At 43.9% G+C, this 20,839-nt stretch overlaps 1 protein-coding gene and 1 long non-coding RNA gene across 14 annotated transcripts in view; one reads left to right on the forward strand and one right to left on the reverse strand.

The window, feature by feature from the left end:
• Positions 1 to 3,568, reverse strand: part of LOC100338099 (uncharacterized) — a 52,144-nt gene extending 48,576 nt beyond the window's left edge. For 4 of the 11 annotated variants that reach the window (XM_051834392.3, XM_051834393.3, XM_051834391.3 and 1 more), the window contains exon 1: positions 3,404 to 3,543. Coding sequence is in view for 1 of the 11 variants with exons in the window: in XM_017337598.4 (XP_017193087.1) it covers positions 3,404 to 3,406 (3 nt within the window). In the remaining 10 variants the exon portion in view is untranslated. Of the gene's footprint in view, positions 1 to 3,403 lie in introns of all 11 variants that reach the window. The other 7 variants (XM_017337598.4, XM_017337596.4, XM_051834395.3 and 4 more) reach the window with 5 other exon arrangements.
• A 44-nt stretch (positions 3,569 to 3,612) lies between these two features.
• The window catches only part of LOC138845843 (uncharacterized), a 31,711-nt gene continuing 14,484 nt past the window's right edge, over positions 3,613 to 20,839 (forward strand). Inside the window, exons 1-2 of one of the 3 annotated variants that reach the window (XR_011383030.2) lie at positions 3,635 to 3,826; positions 6,018 to 6,205. This is a non-coding gene — a long non-coding RNA (uncharacterized LOC138845843). Of the gene's footprint in view, positions 3,827 to 6,017; positions 6,206 to 20,839 lie in introns of all 3 variants that reach the window. The other 2 variants (XR_016222352.1, XR_011383031.2) reach the window with 2 other exon arrangements.

The raw sequence follows: 20,839 nt of genomic DNA on the forward strand, positions 1-20,839 counted from the left end.
ATTAATTAGCATTCTTTCTTTCCTTACAGCAGCAAAACAATCAATGATATGTAAATAATTCCATATATACTACTATTCAGAGAAAATGTTATAATTTAGAATGTTGATACATTTACACTGTGAAATAAAATTATAAATAGCAATGATTATTATAGTAAGTAATCTACTTGATTCTATAAAGTTAAGATTTTTATACATTATTTTTCCTTAACAATCACATATTGGCAAGGGAAATTCAGAATCTGAGACCACATTATCTGCGTTTATGCAATCATACTGAGTCAGAATTGAAACTTGGTATTGTTTAATTGTTCAGCCTCATTTAGAGAGTTGTCTCCCCTATGTTTAGCATTCTTGGTAGTATCCGGACAGACCCTGAGTCCAGTTTTTGCAAACTATTTCCTAACTGTGTGGACCTGATGTAGTTATGTACCCACTAGGAATTTACTACCTCCTGCCTCTTCATACCCACTGGGTCCCATGTAAACATTCATTTTTTGTTTAATGAAATACCAAGTTACAAATGAAGAAATCTGGCCAAGTAGAACAAAAATGAGCTCTGAAGTCATTCAGCATATGATTCAAAATCACATATTGGATAAAAATTATTGGATAAAATTGTTATATGCTATTCAAAATATTAATTTTCCTGAGTCACACCTTCTTTGACAATACCATGAGACTGATATTTCCTATAAAGGGCTAGGTACCAAAGACAAGATTAATTTACTGTGGCTATTTTCATGTTAGGTGGCGAGAATACATTTGTTCCATTTGCCCTAGGTTTTAAATCACAAGCTGAGAATCTTTCTATGGAAGGCCAGATAGAACATATTTCAGTACTGCATACAATCTTTGTTGCAACTATGTAAGTCTAGTGTTGTGGCATGAGACAACCATAAACAACAGGTAGAGAAATGGGCATGGCTGTGTTCCAACTGCCTGCAGGTCATACTGACAATCTGTATTCTAAAGCACAACACTTGGTGCCATTAGCTGGAAATCATTGGATTCAACATTCCTTATTTTATCAATTATCCTTATAAAATGATTATTTGGGCTTTAATATACATCTTATCATTAGAAATAGAATCATAATTTGTACAAATAATTTTGTATATGCAAAATGTGGCTCCATTTCAGCCTGTGGCAGATGATGGTCTGCATTTTAAACATGTCTGAGCAGTGAGGATCATATATAGATCTTTCAACAGCTTCAATAGGGCAAGGTGGTGTCTTCTGGAACTGCACTAAACTGCCTGCCTCTCCTGCTCTTATTCTTCTGTGCTGCTACCTCATCTTCCTTGTCCCTGTGCTGAATATGGATTCTGTTTTAATGCTCCTCTTTTCCTGTCTTTATCCAACTGGTAGTGTTCATTCCAACATTTCTCTTCTGACATTGCCTAGACTGTCTCTCTTGTCAGTGTGTCCAGGACTTATAACACCTTCATAAACATCTGTGCTCTGAACAGTATTTTTTCCACTTATAAATGGGGCACCACCACTTCTGGGATTAAAAAAAAATCTCTGTTGGATCCTCATTCCACTTAGAGTAACTGAATTCCACAGCTGTACAGATGAGGCTCTGTGAGATTTAGCTACACCAATACTCTTAAATCTTGAAAGAGTGTGTTGTTTCACAACTCCAAAACACAAATATGCCCTTTCATCTACTTTGTTTTACACACCTGTCCCTGCTGGTCTACCTTCCTGAGACACCCTTTTCTTACGTAGACACTTGGCATAATTCCACCATCCTCTAAAATCTGTTATCTGTTATATTCCTGAGTTTTCCTCATAAAACCCCCCTCTCCACACTATACAAATAAGCAATGACATACAGATAACTAAATTAACATTTTGATAAGTAAAACTTAGTATTACTAGAAGAAAATATCTTTACCTCCTTGTTAAGAAAATACTTAAGACACAACAAAGCACAATTTGAAAAAAAAAATGGAGAAATAGAACTATAATAATATTAAGACTGCATATTCATGTTAAGTTACTATAAAGACAATGAAAATGAAAGCCTAAAACTAGAAGATACTTGCAACACATTTACTGGTAAAATATTAATATACATAACATACAAAGGAATATTAACACTGTAAGACAAAGGTAACCAATTTAGAGACAGAGACTGACACAGTACATGAAAAACAAGACCTAACGCACTGTTACCTCCAAAAATATTTTAAACATAAAGACACATGGACGAGATGATTTGACATCATGTTTGTCAAAGGATAATAAAGTATTAAAAAGGATAAAAAAGTACAAATAGTTGATGCCAACTTCTCCAATACTGAAAAAGAGGAAAAGCTAAGCAGAATTCCCCTTTAGTAGACATGATATAAAGCATACCAATAAAACAAAATCAAAAACAGGACTTGGTCATCTCTGGGTGCAGAGGCAGATGAGATCAGGAAGACACTTGAACTTACCAAGGTTCATTGATCCACCTGGGTGGTCAGTCCATGGGTGTTTGTATTCCTATTTCAACTTAGCCGAAGACAAAGATTTCAAGAATTCTCTTTTTTTTTTTTCCAGACACTGTCATCCCATCTACTCATGTTTAATCCAAGAAAATAAAATACTTCTTCACAAATCATGGAATTAATTCCTAACGTGGTCAGCTAAGAGCAATCAGAGGGTAGTAAGATCCACAAAGGATGTGAAAGGGGACCAGCTCGGTGAAGACACCTGCTTCATCCCCTCCATTTCTTGTGAAATTTAATTCCCGTCATCAGAAATTAAAAGGAGGGTCCTCTAAGGGGTCGTTAGGTCTCCCCTCAAGAATGGATGGGAGCATCCATTAACGGGTTATTTGGCTTGGTGTCTCCTGCACGCTCTTTCTGAGGGCGTTTGTTAAGCCCCGAACATGTTAAGCTTCAGGACTCTGCCAGCTAGAATTTACTACCTCTCAACTTTAGACCATAACTTGGATCTAAAATAAAACGGTTTTATTTCCAATATACTCAGTCCTGTGTTATTAGGCAGACTAAACACTCTTCATCTCTAGGAAAAGCTATGCTGCGAGGTCCAGGGACAGAAAACTCAGGGGATTCGGGTAATGACAGGAGAGACCGAGATCCCCGCATGAACCCTGCACATGCACTGCCGGTTCTCCTTAATGATTCTCCGGTCCTCACCGCATAACGGGGGAGACACGGGCTGCGGGCACGGGGCTGTCCAGAGGGGGCTCCGGGACCGAGCCGAAGTCGCTGCTTGCAGGGATGGGATGGGACGACTAGGGTCTACACACCTCGTGGACTGGTGGGGATCCAGCGAGGAGCTACCTCAGCAGGGAACCGGGTCTGTAAATTCCAGGGCTAACCTGGGAGGTCCGGCGCTCACTACAGTCATTTCCAGCGGATTCCCACCAGCCACACACACTCACCATTTCCTGGCTTCCAAATGGTCCCGATGTCCTCCTCGCCAGGTCCTGCGGTGAGGAAAGGCCTCAGAAACCGGAGCCGGAGCCACTGATTGCCTTGTCCCGCAGTTAGCCAAGTCAATCTGCAACAATGGCGGCTCCCCGAACGGTAATCCCGCGAGATTACGTATCGTTGCGTCCAGCGTGCCTGCTAATTGGACAGTTTCCACAGCTGCTGCGTACGTAACAAATGACGCAGCAGATCGCCATCCTTTCTGTCCCAAGAGGGCGAATTGGAATTGTACTGGGTGAACGGAGAGTAAGGGGAGAGGTTTGAGATCAGGGGCGCTCCCCTTCATGTTGGCCGCAGCTCTTGAAGTCGTTGGTTCGCGCGACCGAGTTCCTGCTGGCAAATGGTGACGGCGAGCTTGCGGTAACCCGCTGCGGGTGGGTGTTAACCACTGTCCATTCATTGGCTTCTGGACTTTATTATTTCTTCATGGTCTCTAATTTTCTGTTAGATCATTTGTATGTTTTTAAATTCTGTTTTGATTGTTGTCTGTTTACAGATACTGCAGACATAAATCAATCCTCTTTTGGTTCATTTTTCTTTTAGACATGCGCTTCCTATCCTGCCTTTTGTAGTTTCATATCATTCTCTGTTTTTGTGGTACTTAGTCATTCTGAGATTTTTTACAATGTTGTGTTTTGGCTTGAATTATGTTGGATTATTTTTACATGTAATAATGTGACTTACATATATTGTTGGTTAAAAGTAGTTCCTTAAACCTTGTGTTGCCCGCTTGTTTCCACGACTACACCTCCCAGTGCAATGCTGGAGACAGGTAGAGCGAAGCAGTTCTGTATTACTTGTGTTATTTGTTGTAAGTTTATTTTAGACAATCTCGATCAGATAAAGGTACTATTTTTAAATGTTCTGTTTTTTTAATGGCTCCATGCTGTAATTTATTAAATCTTTTAAGCATTTAATCTAAATAATCACGTTGATTTTTTCACCTATATGAATGATTTAAATGGTTTACTTGAGAACAATAGCCATTCTTACATTTTCTATCTCACTTGTTAATGCACTGTGTTTCCATGTATAGTTTGATGCATAAAATAATGTTTTGCTTACAACATTTGTAATTCTGCCTATGAAAAACATGCTCTTTAATTCATGTCCTGTTAAAGTCACAAAATTGACATAATCTGGCTTCACGAAAGAAATTTTAATAATGTGCTCCAATTTATTTTCCCAGTTCATTACCACTCTGGGTGACTGTGGGAAACTTACATATTTTTTCTTTCTAACATAGAGTGTCCTATAAATCTGGACCTGAAATTTTGCATGTGAAAATTGTTTATTGATTCATTGGTTGGATTTTTTTTTCAGAAATTGATTCAACATTTTTAGTTTATATAGCAGTTTTTCTACTTTATGTTATATGTGTATTTTGGTAACATGGTTTTCAAGGTGTGGTGAATTTTTTATCTATAGTCAAATTTTTATTCCTATATATTTCAGAAAATCCTCTTGGCATCTTATTAAAGTCTATAAACTCTTAAAAATGGTTCTCTCAATTCACAAATGGTCATTTATGATTTATTATTATTAGTTTTCCCTTTCATTTCCTTGATCACTCTCACAAGTGGTTTATTAACTTTGCTACTATTTTAAACCCCTTTTTAATCATTTCTGTAATATGTTTGCTATTACACACATTTCATTGGTGTCTGCTGATAACTGTTTTCTTGTCTTTAGTTATTTTAGGGTTTTTTTTTTCCCCTTTTTTAATTCTTGAGAAGGAATCTGAGATGGTTGATTGCCAGTCTTCTATTCTAAGGTGTTCACTAAAGGTTCTAAGATTTCTCTATGCACTCATTTTTCTGGCATCCCCTGTATTCCCTCCTGTGTTTTCCAAACCTTATACTTGCAGATCCTCTCTGTCTCCCAGTATGGCTACCCTCATATTCCTGCAGTCATCCCAGGCTTCTTGTCTCCATTCTTGTTCCTAAAACCCATGTGATCTCTCAGTTATCAACATCCCATACAACTGTGATGCATGGTTGCCTTGAATGTTCTCATTTTTAAATTCTCTTTCTGTAATCCACAACAGCTCTCAAAAGTGTCTTCTCTGTGCCTGCAGCATGTGTTGCATGAGTCTCGATGCATCCGTTGTGTCCACAGAACTCTGTTCCTTGAGTGTCTGTCCCTTGCCTGCTTCCCATGCCAGTGTCCGTGTGTCTCTAGCACATCTGTTCAGCATGTAGGATGATCCATCACATATCTGCATCACTTGTTCATGCAGTCAGTTTGTCAAGACTCCTGTGTCTCCAGCTGTTTCCTACAGAGTGACTTCACTTGTGCCCTGGAAGACTTCATTCCTTGTGTTTCCAGCTCATGGTAGGCTTTGATTGCCACTCTGCCATTTGCCTGAAACCATGGTTTCATTTAAGTCCCTTTATCCCATTGACTTGTAGTCTTCCTTTTGTCTCTGGTACCCCTATGGCTCCAGGTCTTGCCCTTTTGTTTGTGTCCTATGCCCAGTCTCATGCATATTAACCCCTCATATCACCTAAAGGGCATTCACTTATGATGACAATTACCACTGAGAGACATCTTGATTTGGCACAGGCTCTACTATGGCAGCCTGGAGACTTTGTCTTCCCAGTGGATATTGAAGCCTCAGTCATCTGAGAGACTGGCTTTTGCAAATCTCAGCACAAAGGATGTGGAGACTGAGACACCAGAACATGCCACAGGCCCCTGGATTCCACTGAGTGGGCTTTGCCTTTTGAGTGATTACAGGTGACAGGTGTAAGGTGTGTGGTCTCTGCTTACTGACCCTTTCCCCCATCCTGGCTATAGAGTCTGGTACTTAATGGCTTTTGGGAGGAGGTGGAGGGAATGGTGAGGAAATCACCTGGTCAGATATGTGGGGCAGACACCTTTCCTAGGAAACTGTGGTTTGTGATGAAGTAGGGTGGTAGGGAGGAAGACAAGCCAAAAGAGTACCTTGGGGTGTGGGAGGTTAACAGGGGAAAGTCAGGAGGGATGCTTCTGTGTGATTTATGTTGTGGTAGACAGGACCAGAGGAGAGAATGTTTTGGGAACAGGAGGTGTGTGTGTCAGCACTACTCTTTTCCCTCTTTTAAAAATAATTATTTTACAGTTATCACCTGTAGTTCACTGAGTTTCTGCCATCACTGTTGCATAGTAAATCAGATCTATTTGGGATGTTCTGACTGGTGGATGTTATAGTGTCAGCATGCAGGCATGTTCCCAGAAGCTGGAAATAGCAGATACCATGTCATGAAATCCGCTGACGCACAGTTAGATGCTGGCAAGTGTGCAGTGGCAAGGAGGTCACTGGCACGCTATTGGGCCAACAGATGACCAAGGCCAACAGCACTGGGTTAAAGTAACTAAGTCTGGGCGGTTGAAAGTAGATGATGGTTGAAAGTAATTGAAAAATCAGTGAATGTCAAAAAGCTACTTTAAAGGCCTTAGGAAAACACAGAATTTGGAACATGTGCATGTAGTGTATGGGTCTATGACCCAGGCCTGCACACAGCATCTTGGCATTTGGTCATTCACTTTAGGCCTCAAAAGCTGCCTCTGCCCCCTTGAAGTTACAAAACACAAAAGCCATGGTTGTCTGTTTTTTAGGTTTCAAAAAACAATTTAATTGAGTAATACTCTGCATGCCATAAAACTGACATGTTTTAAGTCTGTAGTTTTCTGAGTTTTGTCAAATGTATCGTGGATCTGCCAGTACAGCTGTAATATAGCAAAACACATCAGCCTACAACTGCTCATTTTCAAAATATTTGATTATTTTTAATCCACTTATTCATTGAAGAGCATCTCCCATGCAGTAGTTCACTTCCCAAAAGCCCACAGCTCCCCCAACCTGGAGCTGAAGCTGGGAGCTGGGAACTCAATCCAGGTCATGGGTGGCAGAGACTGAGTACCTGAGCCATCACCACTGTCTCCAAAGGTCTGCATTGGCAGGAAGGTGGAGTCAGGAGCCAGGGCCAGGGATTGAACTCATACACTCTGACTTAGGACTTGGGTGTTTTATCTGCAAGGCCAAACACTGCCTCCACAGAATGGCTCCTCATGCCCATCTGCACAGGCCCCTGCTCCTGGCCCTGGCAGCCTCTGGACTTCTTTCTGGTACTAGTTTTGCCTTTTTTAGAACTTCATGGAAATGGAATCAAGTGGTGCATGACCTTTTGCATGTGGCTCTTGTCACAAGGATTCATCCACCCATGTTGCATGTGTCCTGAGAGCACTCCTGCGTAAGGTTCTGTTGTGTGCATGTGTCACTGCTCATGAGTTCAGCAAGGAGTGGACAGTTGGGCTCTTCCTAGTTTTTAGCTATTATGAATAAAGCTGCTATAAATGTTTGAACACAAGTCTTTTGGAGATTTTTTTTTTTTACTTATTAAATGTCTCGAGTGGGGTTGCTGGGTTTTATATTAAGTATATATTTACCTTTAGAAGGTGCTGCCATACCACTGGTATGTTGTGTTCCATTTTTTATTTCTACTAACAATAAGTAGAGTTTTAGTAACTTCACATCCACATCAACACTTGATATTATCTGCCACTTTAGCCTTTGTAGAGTGAATGTGTAATGGAAGCTCATTTTGGTTTAATTTACATTTCCTTGCTAGCCAGTGATATACAGCATCTTCCATGTGCTTATTAGCCATTGTATATCTTATGGTTCCGGAGTCTCATACCCAAGGATTTGGTAGCTGGTATCCTTAGAGATCCTGAAGTACAAGCTTCCCCCTGTCTTACAGTGGTGAAGGGACTTGCCTGGATTATGAAAGGAAATCCTGAGGTTCCCCAGGGGTTTTTGAGGGTATCTACACATCTCTACAATGTTTTGTACATCTTTAATATTTCCAAAAATATTAAAGTTTTCAAAAAAGATTTATACTTGATTGAATGCATCCCACAACAATGAGGTTATATCTCCAAAACATTCTGAACTCCCAGCGAGCCTGGGTTGTGAAAGGGCATGGCCATCAGGATTACTTGTGTGCTGTTGGCCACACAATAGGTATGGCAGGACTTGTGACCTGGAGTTTATAAGAAGTTTATGAACTGGAGTAGCTACAGAGACACAGCTGGGATGTAGACACAGTTAGGATGTTTGTACTGCCCTGTTTTCTTGAAGATACTTGATTAGATATGAACTTTTAGAGTGGTTACAGCTAAGCCATAGTGCTTACAGCTTCTGATGTAGTGACAGAGGTGGCAGGGGAGGAGTTGTTTGAGAGTGCCCTGAAAGGGAAGGTATTCTGGCATCACTTTGACTTCATCGAATGAGTACTTGTGGCCGACTGCACGCCAGGCATGGCTCTGATGTGATAAAGACAGAAAAAATCACATCAGTGAGTGCCAAGATGGTAAAAGTCGGTGTATGTTGTATGTGTGTGGGTGTGTGTGCACAGCCTTCCATTAACGGTCAGGCAGAGCAGCAGAACCAACTGTGCACACACACAATATTAGTGTTTAACACATCATGCCCTGGTGAGATTTTCCAGCTCAGTGGGGACTGTAAGTTGCAGGTGCTTTGAATAAGGACTGCAAAGTAGATATTAGATATCAATGGTAGAGTTGAAACAAAGTGTTACTGTTTCTTTTTAAAAATATTTATTTTATTTATTTTAAAGGAAGAGTTAGAAAGAGAGAAGGGACACAAAAATCTTCTATCTTCTGGTTCACTTCTCCAATTGCCACAAAAGTCAGGGCAGGGCGAGGCAAAAGCCAGGAGCCTCTAACTCCATTTGGGTCTCCCACATGGGTGGCAGGGATCCAAGCACTTTGGCCATCTTCCACTGCTTTACAAGTCATATTAAAGTAGCTGGACTGGAAGTGGAGTGGCCAGGACTTGAATGGTATTCATTTGGGATGCTGGAATTGCAAGTGGTGGTTTAACCCACTGTGGCACAATGCTGGCCCTCAAAGTGTAAGTGTTCTGTGACCATATGTTTCTATTTCTGTGTGTACATCACTGCTGTCACCTTTTGTGTCACAATGCAGGAAGGAAATAGAAGCCACTGGCCTCACTGCTGTGCATTATAGATGAACAGAAATGGTCTCACTGGTTCAGCCTATGGGCCATGATGCTATACATTTGAGCAATTTATATTCAAATCAGAGTGTTTAACCCATTTCACTCAGAGGAGTTGGTTTGTTTTTTTTTTTTTAAGATTTATGAATTTATTTGACAGGCAGAATTAAAGAGGGAAGACAACATACATACATACAGAGAGAGTGAGAGAGAGATCTATTGATCTTTTTTCTACTGGTTCACTCCCCCAAAGGCTGCAATGGTCAGCACTGGTCCAGGTAAAAGCCAGGAGCCTGGAACTCCATCTGGCTCTCCCATGTGGGTGGCAGGGACCTAAACACTTGGGCCATTTTCTACTCTTTTCCCAGGCACATTAGCAGGGAGCTGGATTGGAAGTGGAGCAGAGGAGGCAAGACCTAAACTAGTGCCCAAAAGGGATGTTGATGCTACATGTGATAGCTTAACCCAGGGTACCACACTTCTGGCTCCCAGGAGTTGGGTTTAAAAAAATCACCAGAGGCAATTTCTGGTGCAATGGTTAAGACATCGCTTAGGACACCTCTGTCGCATATTTGAGTGTTTGGGTTCAAGTCCAGGCTCCACTCGAGATTCTGATGGCTCAAGTGTTTGGGTCCCTGCCATGAATGTGGAAGATCAAAATTAAGTTATCCTCTTCTGGCCTTGGCCTGACCCATTCCTGACTAGTGTAGGAATTTAGGGAGTGAACCAGCAAGTGGGAATGCCCTCTCTCTTAAAAAAGAACTCCACTGATAGAGTGCGTGAGCCCCCAGGGACTGTCTCTTAGCCTTTGCCATACATTCTCAGTCCTCGTTCCTCCCTATGCCACTGTCCTCTGCAGTCAGCCTGGTGCCCTACTGATGGCCCATCACTGTCGCTTTCTTCAGGAGGTAACCATACTACCTAACAGAGCCTGCCTCAAGGTTGCTGGGTACAAACTTCAGAGCAACCATGTGTGGTTCCATTCATTCCAAGTTCATGGACCTTTTGCACATCAGGCACCATGCAGGCCCCTGGCCTGGCAGAATATGTAGTCTCAGCTTTGTTTTCTAGGTTCTCTTGATGAGAAGTCCTAATTGCCCTGGAAATTTCAGTTGTGTGAAAGCTGGGATGGTTGCACAGTTATCTTGGACCACAATAGCAGTAATGTACCTGCTTAGTAAGCATTTTAGAATAGCCACAGAATTTTAACTTTTCCTACAAGATACAAATAGCTTTATTCTCTTGGTTGTCTCCTGACTTTGTAATAGAGCTTTAACCCCAACAGACTAAGAGCATAGCACAAATTAGAGCAGTTGGCTCAGAGGATGGGAAATTAGTTGAGTTGAAAATGAAGATACAAAGGTGGCATCTTGGATTGCCTTTTACTTGTATGGCCTTGGAAAATAACAAAACTTATGTGAGCCCTAGTATCCGCCACCCACCTGTGACACCTGGGCCGTGGCTGGAGTTGTTTTCTCCCCTACAGGCTCCTTTAAGCTAGGGATGCTGTCTCCTCTGCAGGGTCCCACAGACTGGGGTCACTATCTCCCCTTCAGGTTCCCATAGTTCTGGCATCTCTTACATCTCTGTTATGTGCTGTGGCTTCTCCTCATGATCCTTAGTTTCATGTTCCAGATGGGTGGGTGCTGCCAGAGGTCACAGTGATTTTCAGCCAAAAATCTTGGAAAGGAAATGAACAGGCTCCATACCATTTGGTGGCTTCTCGTCTGCCTCCACCCTATTTCTCAGGGCTCTCAGGCCCTGTGCACCAACTGTGGTCCCCACATGGACCCTTTCTCATGCAAAGCAGCCTGGTTTGTGTGTTTTAGCCCAGAGACCTTTGTGTGTAAAGTGATCCTGCATGTGCAGGCTTGGGGCTCATATCAGTCCCAACCCCTACCTGCTTACCTTCTCCTTGGCTCCTTCCCCTGGAAGGTTCAGCGTAGTCCTAAGTTTGAATGGAGCAGAATATGAAACCCAGGTCTAAAGTCAAGAGTGGCATCCCTTCCTCACCCCTTCTCTGGAGAGCCCATGGCTAAGGACCCCTTTCAGGAAGCCAGCCCAGTTAGTGTCAGACAATTGCTTTGCTGTGCTCTCTGCTGGGGAGGGAGGTGGGAGATGCTGAAGCCTTGCCTTCATTGGATGCTTTCTATGTAAATCAGCTTTCATTACTTAAAATAGTTGAGAGGAGCTGCTTGGAAGGGAGAGGATTATTTTGATTCATAATTTGGAGGTTCGTGGTTCAAGACCAAGTGGCGTCTGGAGGAGGCTGACAGTGGTGGTATGGAAGGATGATCCTGTGGTGAGCCAGGAAGCGGGGCCACAGGAGCAGCTATTCGTGTACTCTGTCTGTGGCCTTCCCCTATGAAGCTATCATGATTCCACCATGGGACTCCAGTCTAGCCACCTAGTCCCATCCAGTTATTTCCCAGATGCCCCACCTCCAGCTGCCATAGTTGGATCAAGCCTACAACCCAGTCTTATCAGCTATTGGCGTTAATCCACTGTTAGCATAAGATTGTGGAGATCAAGCATCTTCATGAGTTTGGAGTTCCAAGTCCTTTTCAATCCATAACACTTTCCAAATGTCAGGGCTTCCCAGCAGTTACCACATGAAGTAGATATTGTTCAGGGGTGTTTGAAGATGTGGGAGGGAATGCTGATGCTTGTGTCTGACATGCTTGCTGTACCAGTGGCTCTCATGCAAGCCTGGCTGGGGAAAATGGACAGGGACTGCAGGATATACTGTATAGGGTCAGGGAAGATGCCCAGCTGGTTCTGGTACACTCTTGGCCCTCTCCTGGCTCCTCTCTTCCCTTCCTCATCAGTGTACTACATGGATTTCAGGAAAATGAAAGCTCAGGGACTAAGGATGATGGACTTGGGGGTGGGCATTGTGAATGGAGGCCAGGCCATGACATCTCTAGTGTAAGCAGGATAGGGCACAAGGTCATCCACTGCTTTCAAATGCACCTGAGCCTTGTTTGCATCATCACCCTCTCTTGCATAAGAGATCTCTGCTACACACAAAGCCCGGCTCTGCTTGGGGCCTCTGGGCTGCTGTGGGGGAGGTGGAAGGGAGAGTGTCTTGCCCAATTAGCATTCACTTTCCCACTCCCCCATAGCTTGCAGATGCTTTTCATCCTCAATAAAAGTCAGGATGTAAAGCATCTCTACAAAGTGGAGTTCACTGTCATCTTCCATTCCTCTAGAACAGCAATACTGGTGAAGCCCACACTGGAGGCTAAGTATTCCTACTGATGTATCCTGAGAACAGTGCTCCCTGAATGCTTTCCTTGTGGACCTTTTTTTTTTTTAAGATTTGTTTTATTTATTTGAAAGGCAGATTCACAGAAAGAGAGAAAGAGGAGAGAGAGAGAGAGAGAGAGGTCTTCCATCTATTAGTTCACACCCCAAATGGCCACAATGACCAAGTCTGAACCATACTGAAGCCAGGAGATTCTTCAAAGTTTCCCACAGGCATGCAGGGGCCCCAGGCATGTAGGCCATCTTCTGCTGGTTTTCTGAATGCATTAGCAGGGAGCTGGCTCATTAATGGGGCAGCTGGGGCTTGAACTGGTGCCATTATGGGATGTTGGTTCTCCTGGCAGTGGCTTAACCAGCTGTGCCACAATGCTGGCCCCAGACTTGGGGTTTTCACATGAAACTTGCAGAGCATCCAGAGTTGCACATGCTCGTGGACAGCAGGTCACATTTCCATACTGGTCAGCAGTCATTCCAAACATTTGATTGTTTGCCTGGTGATCTTCTAGGCTGGGCATTTTTAGTTTCTCTCTCTCTCTCTCTTTTTTCTTTTTAAATGTGCTACTGAGACTGTCTTTGCAGAACCAACTTAGGGAAATGAAGTGGATGTGTTGCAACTGCTGGAATAGAAGGGGATGTGAGGAGCTGTGCTCAGGGAAGCTTTGCTCCCTCCTACAAGTGAGTTTCTAGAGGCCAGAGCACATGCCATGTGCACATCACAGGATGCCAGTCCTACCTTCCTGCTGTAACCTCCCCTCCGCCAAGTGCCTTTGTCTTTGGTCACTATTTCTCAGGTACCTGAGAATTCCAGTGTTTTCTAACATTGAGAGTCCTCAGCTTCTAGGGCTGCAGTTCCTGTGGCAGGCACGGCCAGATTCTCAGGATATCAGGGGCAGCATTTCAGCTGGCAGCCTGGGTCATGAGCCCCTCCTTCTTGCACAGAACTATTTCCTCTTTCCTCACAAATCGCACCTGGATGTATACTGTGTGGTACACATTTCACACAGGACCAAGAACTGTGTCTCCCATCACCATCCTGTTGCACATCTCAGGTACATGCCAGGACGGCTTTGTGTGCCACTTCCCATTCTTTGTGGAGAACATGCAACTCTGACAGTTTTGTTCTTCTTGTTGTTTTCTTTATTAATTAACATGTTGTTTTCTTTATTAATTAACATGTTTCTTTGAGATTTTTTGTGGTCAGCATAAAAAAAATTTCAGCATTTATGATGGGATGATAATAGAGAAAGGCATCAAAAAGCAGGATGTTGAACTATTTCATATTTTCCTTAGTTTAAAAAGTTTCAAAAATAAAGTGTTCATTGAGAGGTTAAAACTAGAGAAACCAAAAAACCCTCAGGCTTTCCCTGAGAGAGCAGTTGTTACTTCTTCCTATATCTTTGTAAACACACAGTTGATCTGAATAACACAACACTTACTTCTCATCTCCTTTATAGCAGTTATTTTTTTTTCTTTCATAAGTTTTGTGTGTGCACTTAACTGGTTTAATAAATAAGCCTGTGAGGCCAGCACTGTGGCATAGTAGGTAAAGCTGCCACCTACAGTGCCAGAATCCAATATGGGCACCAGTTCGTATCCCGACTGCTCCACTTCCAATCCAGCTCTCTGCTATGACCTGGGGAAGTCGTTGGACCCCTGCACCTGCATGGGAGACTGGATGAAGCCCCTGGCTCCTGGCTTCAGATCTGCCGAGTTCCAGCTGTTGCAGCCATTTGGGAAGTGAACCAGCAGATGAAAGATTGATATTTTCTCTCTCTCTCTCTCTCTGCCTCTCTCTAACTCTGCCTTTCAAATAGATAAATCAATCTTATAAGCAAGTAAATAAATAAATAAATAAAAATAAGCTTATATTTTCTGCCTCCTGAGGCAGAGTTATTTGGGGGGGGGGGGGTAAAAGAAGTGTTTCTCATTCATTTGCCTGTCCTCAAGGGTTGCCTACTTTAGGAGAGAAGCAATTATTTGCAAGTTAAATCTTGTAGGAAAGATTGCCCAGAATACTGTGCAGGACCACAAGAAGCAGCTGAGGCTGAGTAGAGATGCTTTAGGTCTGAGTTGGTCGAACTGGCCCTGTTTTGGCCTCTGAGTATGCTTCATCTGATCAGGGATAGGATATAGGGGATCCATAAGTTCCTTTTGCTTGCTTTGCATGACCAAAATGCTAGCATCAAAAATGACTCCTGAGAGTAACTTTCTTGGAAACTTTTTTCTTCCTCTTCCCCCAAACTCCACTTTGGTCTTAAATTCTTTTTATAAAAAGAATTAACCTTGCGCTGGCAATGTGGCTCACTTGGTTAATCCTCTGCCTGCAGTGCTGGCATCCCACATGGCTGCTCCTCTTCCAGTACAGCTCTCTGCTGTGGCCTGGGAAGGCAGTGGAGGATGGCCCAAGTGCTTGGCCCCTGCACCCGCATGGGTCTCAGAGCAGTGCAGTGCTGGCCATGGTGGCCATTTGAGGGATGAACAAATGGAGGGAGACTTTTCTCTCTGTCTCTCTCACTAACTCTATACCCACGTATATTTACATGTATAACTTAAAGGGTTACAAAGCAAACGAAGCCTGTGTGCAATCATGCCATTCCTGATAACCTTTATTCCTCATTCCTACCCCTATCTTAGCAAGCAATCCTGTGGTTTCTCGATTTGAGCACTAGTTAGTCAATGACGGGTAAGATCCCCTGGGGGACAACCTAAGACAGGCACAGCTGCATACGGAGACCACATGGAAACAGGGTCAACAATGGTATGGCTGAGAATCATGCCTCCCATTGCTCAAAAATAAACGAAAAGGGGGAAATGTGGTGGAATGAGAAGGCCATGCCAAGATGGCCACTGGCAAGCGAGCATCAGTTACTCAGGAATGGCTTTGAATACCACATGGCAAAGGAGCCTGCCTGGCAACAGGCTGTGATTGGATGGCTTTGAAACCCACATGGCAAACAGAGCCTGCCTGGCAACAGGCTGTGATTGGATGGCTTTGGAAACTGCCTGGCAACAGGCTGTGATTGGTTGGGGCATAGACCGCCCCTTGGCTGGTCTTGGCTATATAAGCTGTCTTACTAACTGAAATAAAAGTCTGCGGGCTGCTTGCCTCAAGCCTGCTTTTACCCGACTCCCGGGGTCTGTGTGGTGACTCCGCGCCTCTTGCTCCCACCACACTCCTCTCAGAAACGAATCCACTACAACATTGTTGAGAAATCAACTGCAACAGCCTCTCCTGCTGTGCCCTGGTCACCTGATCACTGTCAAGCCTCCTGGCTCCATACCCCGTATTGTGACTCAGAGGTCACCAGTATCCTGACTGTGGGACCACCATCTCCTTGCTTTTGTTTCAGTTTTGCCAGCAGTGTATAACTCCCAAATCACATACAGTACAGTCTATTTTGCCAATGGTTTTGACCTTTTCTGGTGTTATACTGTGTGATTTTCTGGCCTAATGATTTTGCCAAATTCCTTGGTGTTCTGGATGGGTGAGTCATTCCTTTCTGTTGGCCTGCAGTTCTCTCCTGTGTGAATCCATGGCAGTTGATCAACTCTCCATTGACAAGCATTTGGATTAGTCCAGGCATACCTTGAATGTCTCCTGTAGCACGTGTGTCTTTGATTTTCTTAGGTAATAACAGGGAAACACATTGTTCTGGGTTATCCATAAGCATGCATGTCTTCCACAGCTGTGCTTTAGCTTGGTTTTGTTTTATCCTAATTTGTGATGATACCTACTCTTCTCCTGGCCTTGCTGTATTCCCAGAAGGAGGAGGGTCCATTATTGCTCTTTGAACCAAGCCTGCAAGTCATAGTGAAATTTTGAGCTGGCCCTAAAAGGCTTCTGGAAACATTTGACACTGTCATTTATGCTTTCTGTTACTCTCTGTAAAGTCAAGTGTGTGATGAGTCAAGTTGCCATCTAAACATGTGTGAACTTTTTTTTTTTTTTTTTTTTTGGACAGGCAGAGTGAACAGTGAGAGAGAGAGAGACAGAGAGAAAGGTCTCCCTTTACTCTTGGTTCACCCTCCAATGGCCACTGCGGTTGGCATGCTATAGCTGGCGCACCGCGCTGATCCGAAGGCAGGAGCCAGGTGCTTCTCCTGGTCTCCCATGTGGGTGCAGGGCCCAAGGACTTGGGCCATCCTCCACTGTACTCCTGGGCCACAGCAGAGAGCTGGACTGGAAGAGAGGCAACCGGGACAGAATCCGGCACCCCGACCAGGACTAGAACCTGGTGTGCTGGTGCCACAGGTGGAGGATGAGCCTATTGAGCCGCGGTGCCGGCCACATGTGTGAACTTTCTTGATAAAGCTACCCTTGGGGAGATGATTGGGTGTGATTTTTCTACTATCTTTCAGAAATGTCCTTTCCTCTTAGATTGGCTTGCTGTAAATGGAGCAAAGGAAGAAGAGATGGGGCAGGAGAGTGGAGCATGCATAAGGGCACCCTGAATTGTGGTGCCTGTGCTCTGCAGGCATTTGTCTTCCAGGCAGCATCTCAGGGTTCCAAGAAGAACATCAGCCTCTTTCCCGGCTACTGACCCAAACTGAGATTTCTGGATCCTGGAATGAAACTGGCCTGAGTCAAGAGGGAAGGGCTGGGCCAGCGCTGTGGATGGCAGGTTAAGCCACATCCTGCAGCACTAGTATCCCATATGGGTGCTGGTTCATGTTACAGATGCTCCACTTCTGATCTAGCTCCCTGTGAATGTGCTTGGGAAACAGCAGAAGATGCACCCACATGGAGAACTGGAGGAAGCTACTGGCTCCTGACTTCAGTCTGGCCCAGCCCTGGCTGTTACCAGCATCCCATATGAGCGCCGGTTCAAGACCTGGCTGCTCCACTTCCTATCCAGCTCTCTGCTATGGCCTGGGAAAGCAGTAGAAGATTGCCCAAGCCCTCAGGCCTCTGCACCCATGTAGGAGACCCAGAAGAAGCTCCTGGCTCCTGGCTTCAGATGAGTGCAGCTCCATTTCACTGGGAAGTGAACCAGTGGATTGAAGACCTTTCTCTCTCTGTGTAACTCTGACTTCTGACTTTCAAGCAAAATAAATAAATCTAAAAAAAAAAAAAACCACAAAAAGGTGCTTTAGAGTGGTTTGAAATGATTATTTGTTTACCTCAGAAGTGTTTGGGTTGCCTCCCTGCTCTCTTATGTAGGTGATAAATTTGCTATATGAAACTTGATTTACATTCTACAGGTTGAAGTCAGATTCAAGCTTTTGGGCAATTTCTACTTTTGAGCTTTTGCCTATTTCTAATTTTTACACACAGTTCTAGTGAAAGTTGCATCTTTTCTCATCTCTTATCTTTGAGTAAAATGGAGGCAGGCAAATAGGTGAGTGTTGGAAATCTCAATCAAATTGGCAGACACTTATGGTTTCTGGAGACACTCACATTGTGCTTTTTGCTCTAAGGTTCTGTGTGCTGTCTGAATATTACGTACACAAGGATTTTCCTGGAGTTCAGTCTTTAACAGTCATTGTACCTTAGCCCAATCAAGTTTAAGCTTAATTGTAAACATGAGCCATAAATAAAGTGTCTTTTTGGCAGAGAAATTGCTTTTCCCTTTGCAGTTTAATTGAAAATGTCTCTGTTGACTACCACACCTTTATGCCCATCTCTATAACAGATTTGAATAACAGCAGGGATTGTGTATCCACTCCATTCCTAAGTTCAGGAAACAGTTTCCCTTCAGTAACAAAGGTGAATGGTTGCCACTGGCTGCAAATTTTACATGACCTTTATGCAGTAAAGGATCAAGCAGGTGTGTTCCACTTGCAGCATGGCAGGAAATTTTGTGCAGTCTGAGTGAGCCAAACTCCTGCACATTTTGAGTGCATCATCATCTATGTAGTGTCAGAGGTTAAAGAGCACCAGTCCAGATGGGAGAAGAATAAATCTCCTGAGTTGACTTTTCCAGGATGCTCACTGCCCAGCCTTGCGCCCTAATTATCTCCAGGTCCAAGTCAGTTTCATCATCTTTGGTTTTAGCATGTCTATGAATTCACTTCCTGCCTGCCTATGGGTTAGTCTCAGTGTAGCCCATTAGTTCAACGACACTCTCCCCTGCTTCTTCTTGGCTCAGTTGCAACATCATGGGCTGGCATCTGAGTCCTTTTTGAGGAGTGAACCAGTGGATGGAAGGACTCTTTTCTTTCTGTGTGTTTCTCCCCTCCCTCTCTGACTCTGCCTTTCAAATAAATAAGTAAATTTAAAATAGAAAAATAATAACAAAAGGTGCTCTTTCTAAATCTCTGTGTATACCCTGACACTGACTGGCTGCCTTCTTGTTTAGCACTTCCTGTGGACCCACACATAAGAAAAAGGCATGATGAAGGCCAGAGAGGCTTTCTGAGTTCTGTCACTCTAAGCCTGCTTGATTTCTTCAGAAACACGACTCCTCTCTATTTAACAAGCTTCTAAAACCTTCTAGTGTTCTGACCCCTGCCTGCTTCAGTCATCTCTTGACCTCCACGCCTCCCCACTCTGACTTGGACCCAGGTCTCCCCTTTATCTTCTACCTTCTCTTCCTCTCCAGCACTTGTACACTCGGTCCTCTGCTTAGAATATCCCTCATACTCCTCTCAACCCCAAGCTTCCACTGCTACCACACTTAAGATAGCTCAGAAGTGTCTCTTCCTCCTGAAAGCTGTTCTTGATGCTTCCTCATCTCTAGGAAGGAGAGGCACTCACCCTTGGCCTTCCTGTATTGTCCAGCCTTGTGAAGTATCCCATCAGACAGAACTCAGTGAACCCTAGTACATGCCAAAAGCTACAAGAGGTGTTGCAAGTACAGTGGTGAGCAGATGGAACAATGGCCATGCCTTTGTGGAGTTTACAATCTAGCAAAAGATAGTCCCTATGCAAACATAGATTCACCATGACAGAAACCAGAATTCCAGGACTTAATGCAGACACTTCAGTTTTCACATGTATAGCTCTGCCCCTAGATTGCAGTGTCTCCTATGGTAGCTACAGGCCATGAGTGTCAAGTGCCACATGTTAAAATAATGGATGTTTTGCACCCATACAGTACACAAAGTACTAGTAGAAAGTTTCACTGTGTTTGACTCTTTTCAGTTCTCTTATCTAAGGTCAGTAGCTAATAACTGTCTGTGCTACCCCCAGTGCCTACCTGGTAACCTGCCCTGGAACTGTGCTCCAAAGAAGCCCTTGGAATAAATGGAAGGTGTGAAGGTACTTCACATGTGGAGGGGCTTCATCCAGGTCTCCCACATGGGTGGAACAGGCCCAGGCACTTGGGCCATCATTGGCTGCCCCCACCCAGGCATGTTAGCAAGGGATTGGAAGTGTAGCAGCTGAGATATGAACTAGGGCCCATGTGGGATGCCAGTGTGGCAGATGGCAGCTTAACACACTACACCACAATGGTGGTTCCTGGCTTGCAGTATCTGAAACCAGATGCTGTGCTATGTGCAAAGGCTGAGCAGGAGCAGATTCAGAATGCAGAATTGGATGCTAATTTTTTCAAGTGTGTTTTTCAGTAAAGGTCCTTCACCTGGCATGGGGAGCTAAAACAGGAGCTCTAAAGGGCCCATTGGATATATTTCTGCTTTTGAGAGCTGCACACACACACAAAGGCTCTAATGGGTGTATAAGATGTGCATGGGACAGTTGTGCACACACAAGAGCTCAGGAGCTCAGATGGGTACATAGGGTGTGTGTGAGAGAAAGCTGTGCCCATACACAAAAGCTCTAATGGGTACATAGGATGTGCATGAAAGCTGTGCACATACAGGGGCTCTAATGGGCGTGTTGGACGGGTCTATTTATGAGAGCTAAAAACACCAACATGCAGGCAACAACACTTCAGGAACCTGGTTTCTGACTTAGCCCTGAGCAAAGATCCAGTCTGCTTGGGCAGAGCTGGCCCAGCCTGGGAATCAGGGCCTGTGTGACCAGGTGCTATGTGCTGACTGGTGAATTGAGGTGGAAAAATGATGACTTAGTGAGAGAGGCTTCAGCTATGATTTTTATGGTGATTGACTGTTTACAGTTCACCTTTCAAATTCCAAAGGAAGATCAGGAACAGTTTAACAATGACCAACAGGGAATGTCCACATCAACTTT

The sequence above is a fragment of the Oryctolagus cuniculus genome, chromosome 16 (assembly GCF_051225735.1).
Source record: "Oryctolagus cuniculus isolate XC-2025 breed Fujian yellow rabbit chromosome 16, ASM5122573v1, whole genome shotgun sequence".
NCBI classification, from domain to species: Eukaryota; Metazoa; Chordata; class Mammalia; order Lagomorpha; family Leporidae; genus Oryctolagus; species Oryctolagus cuniculus.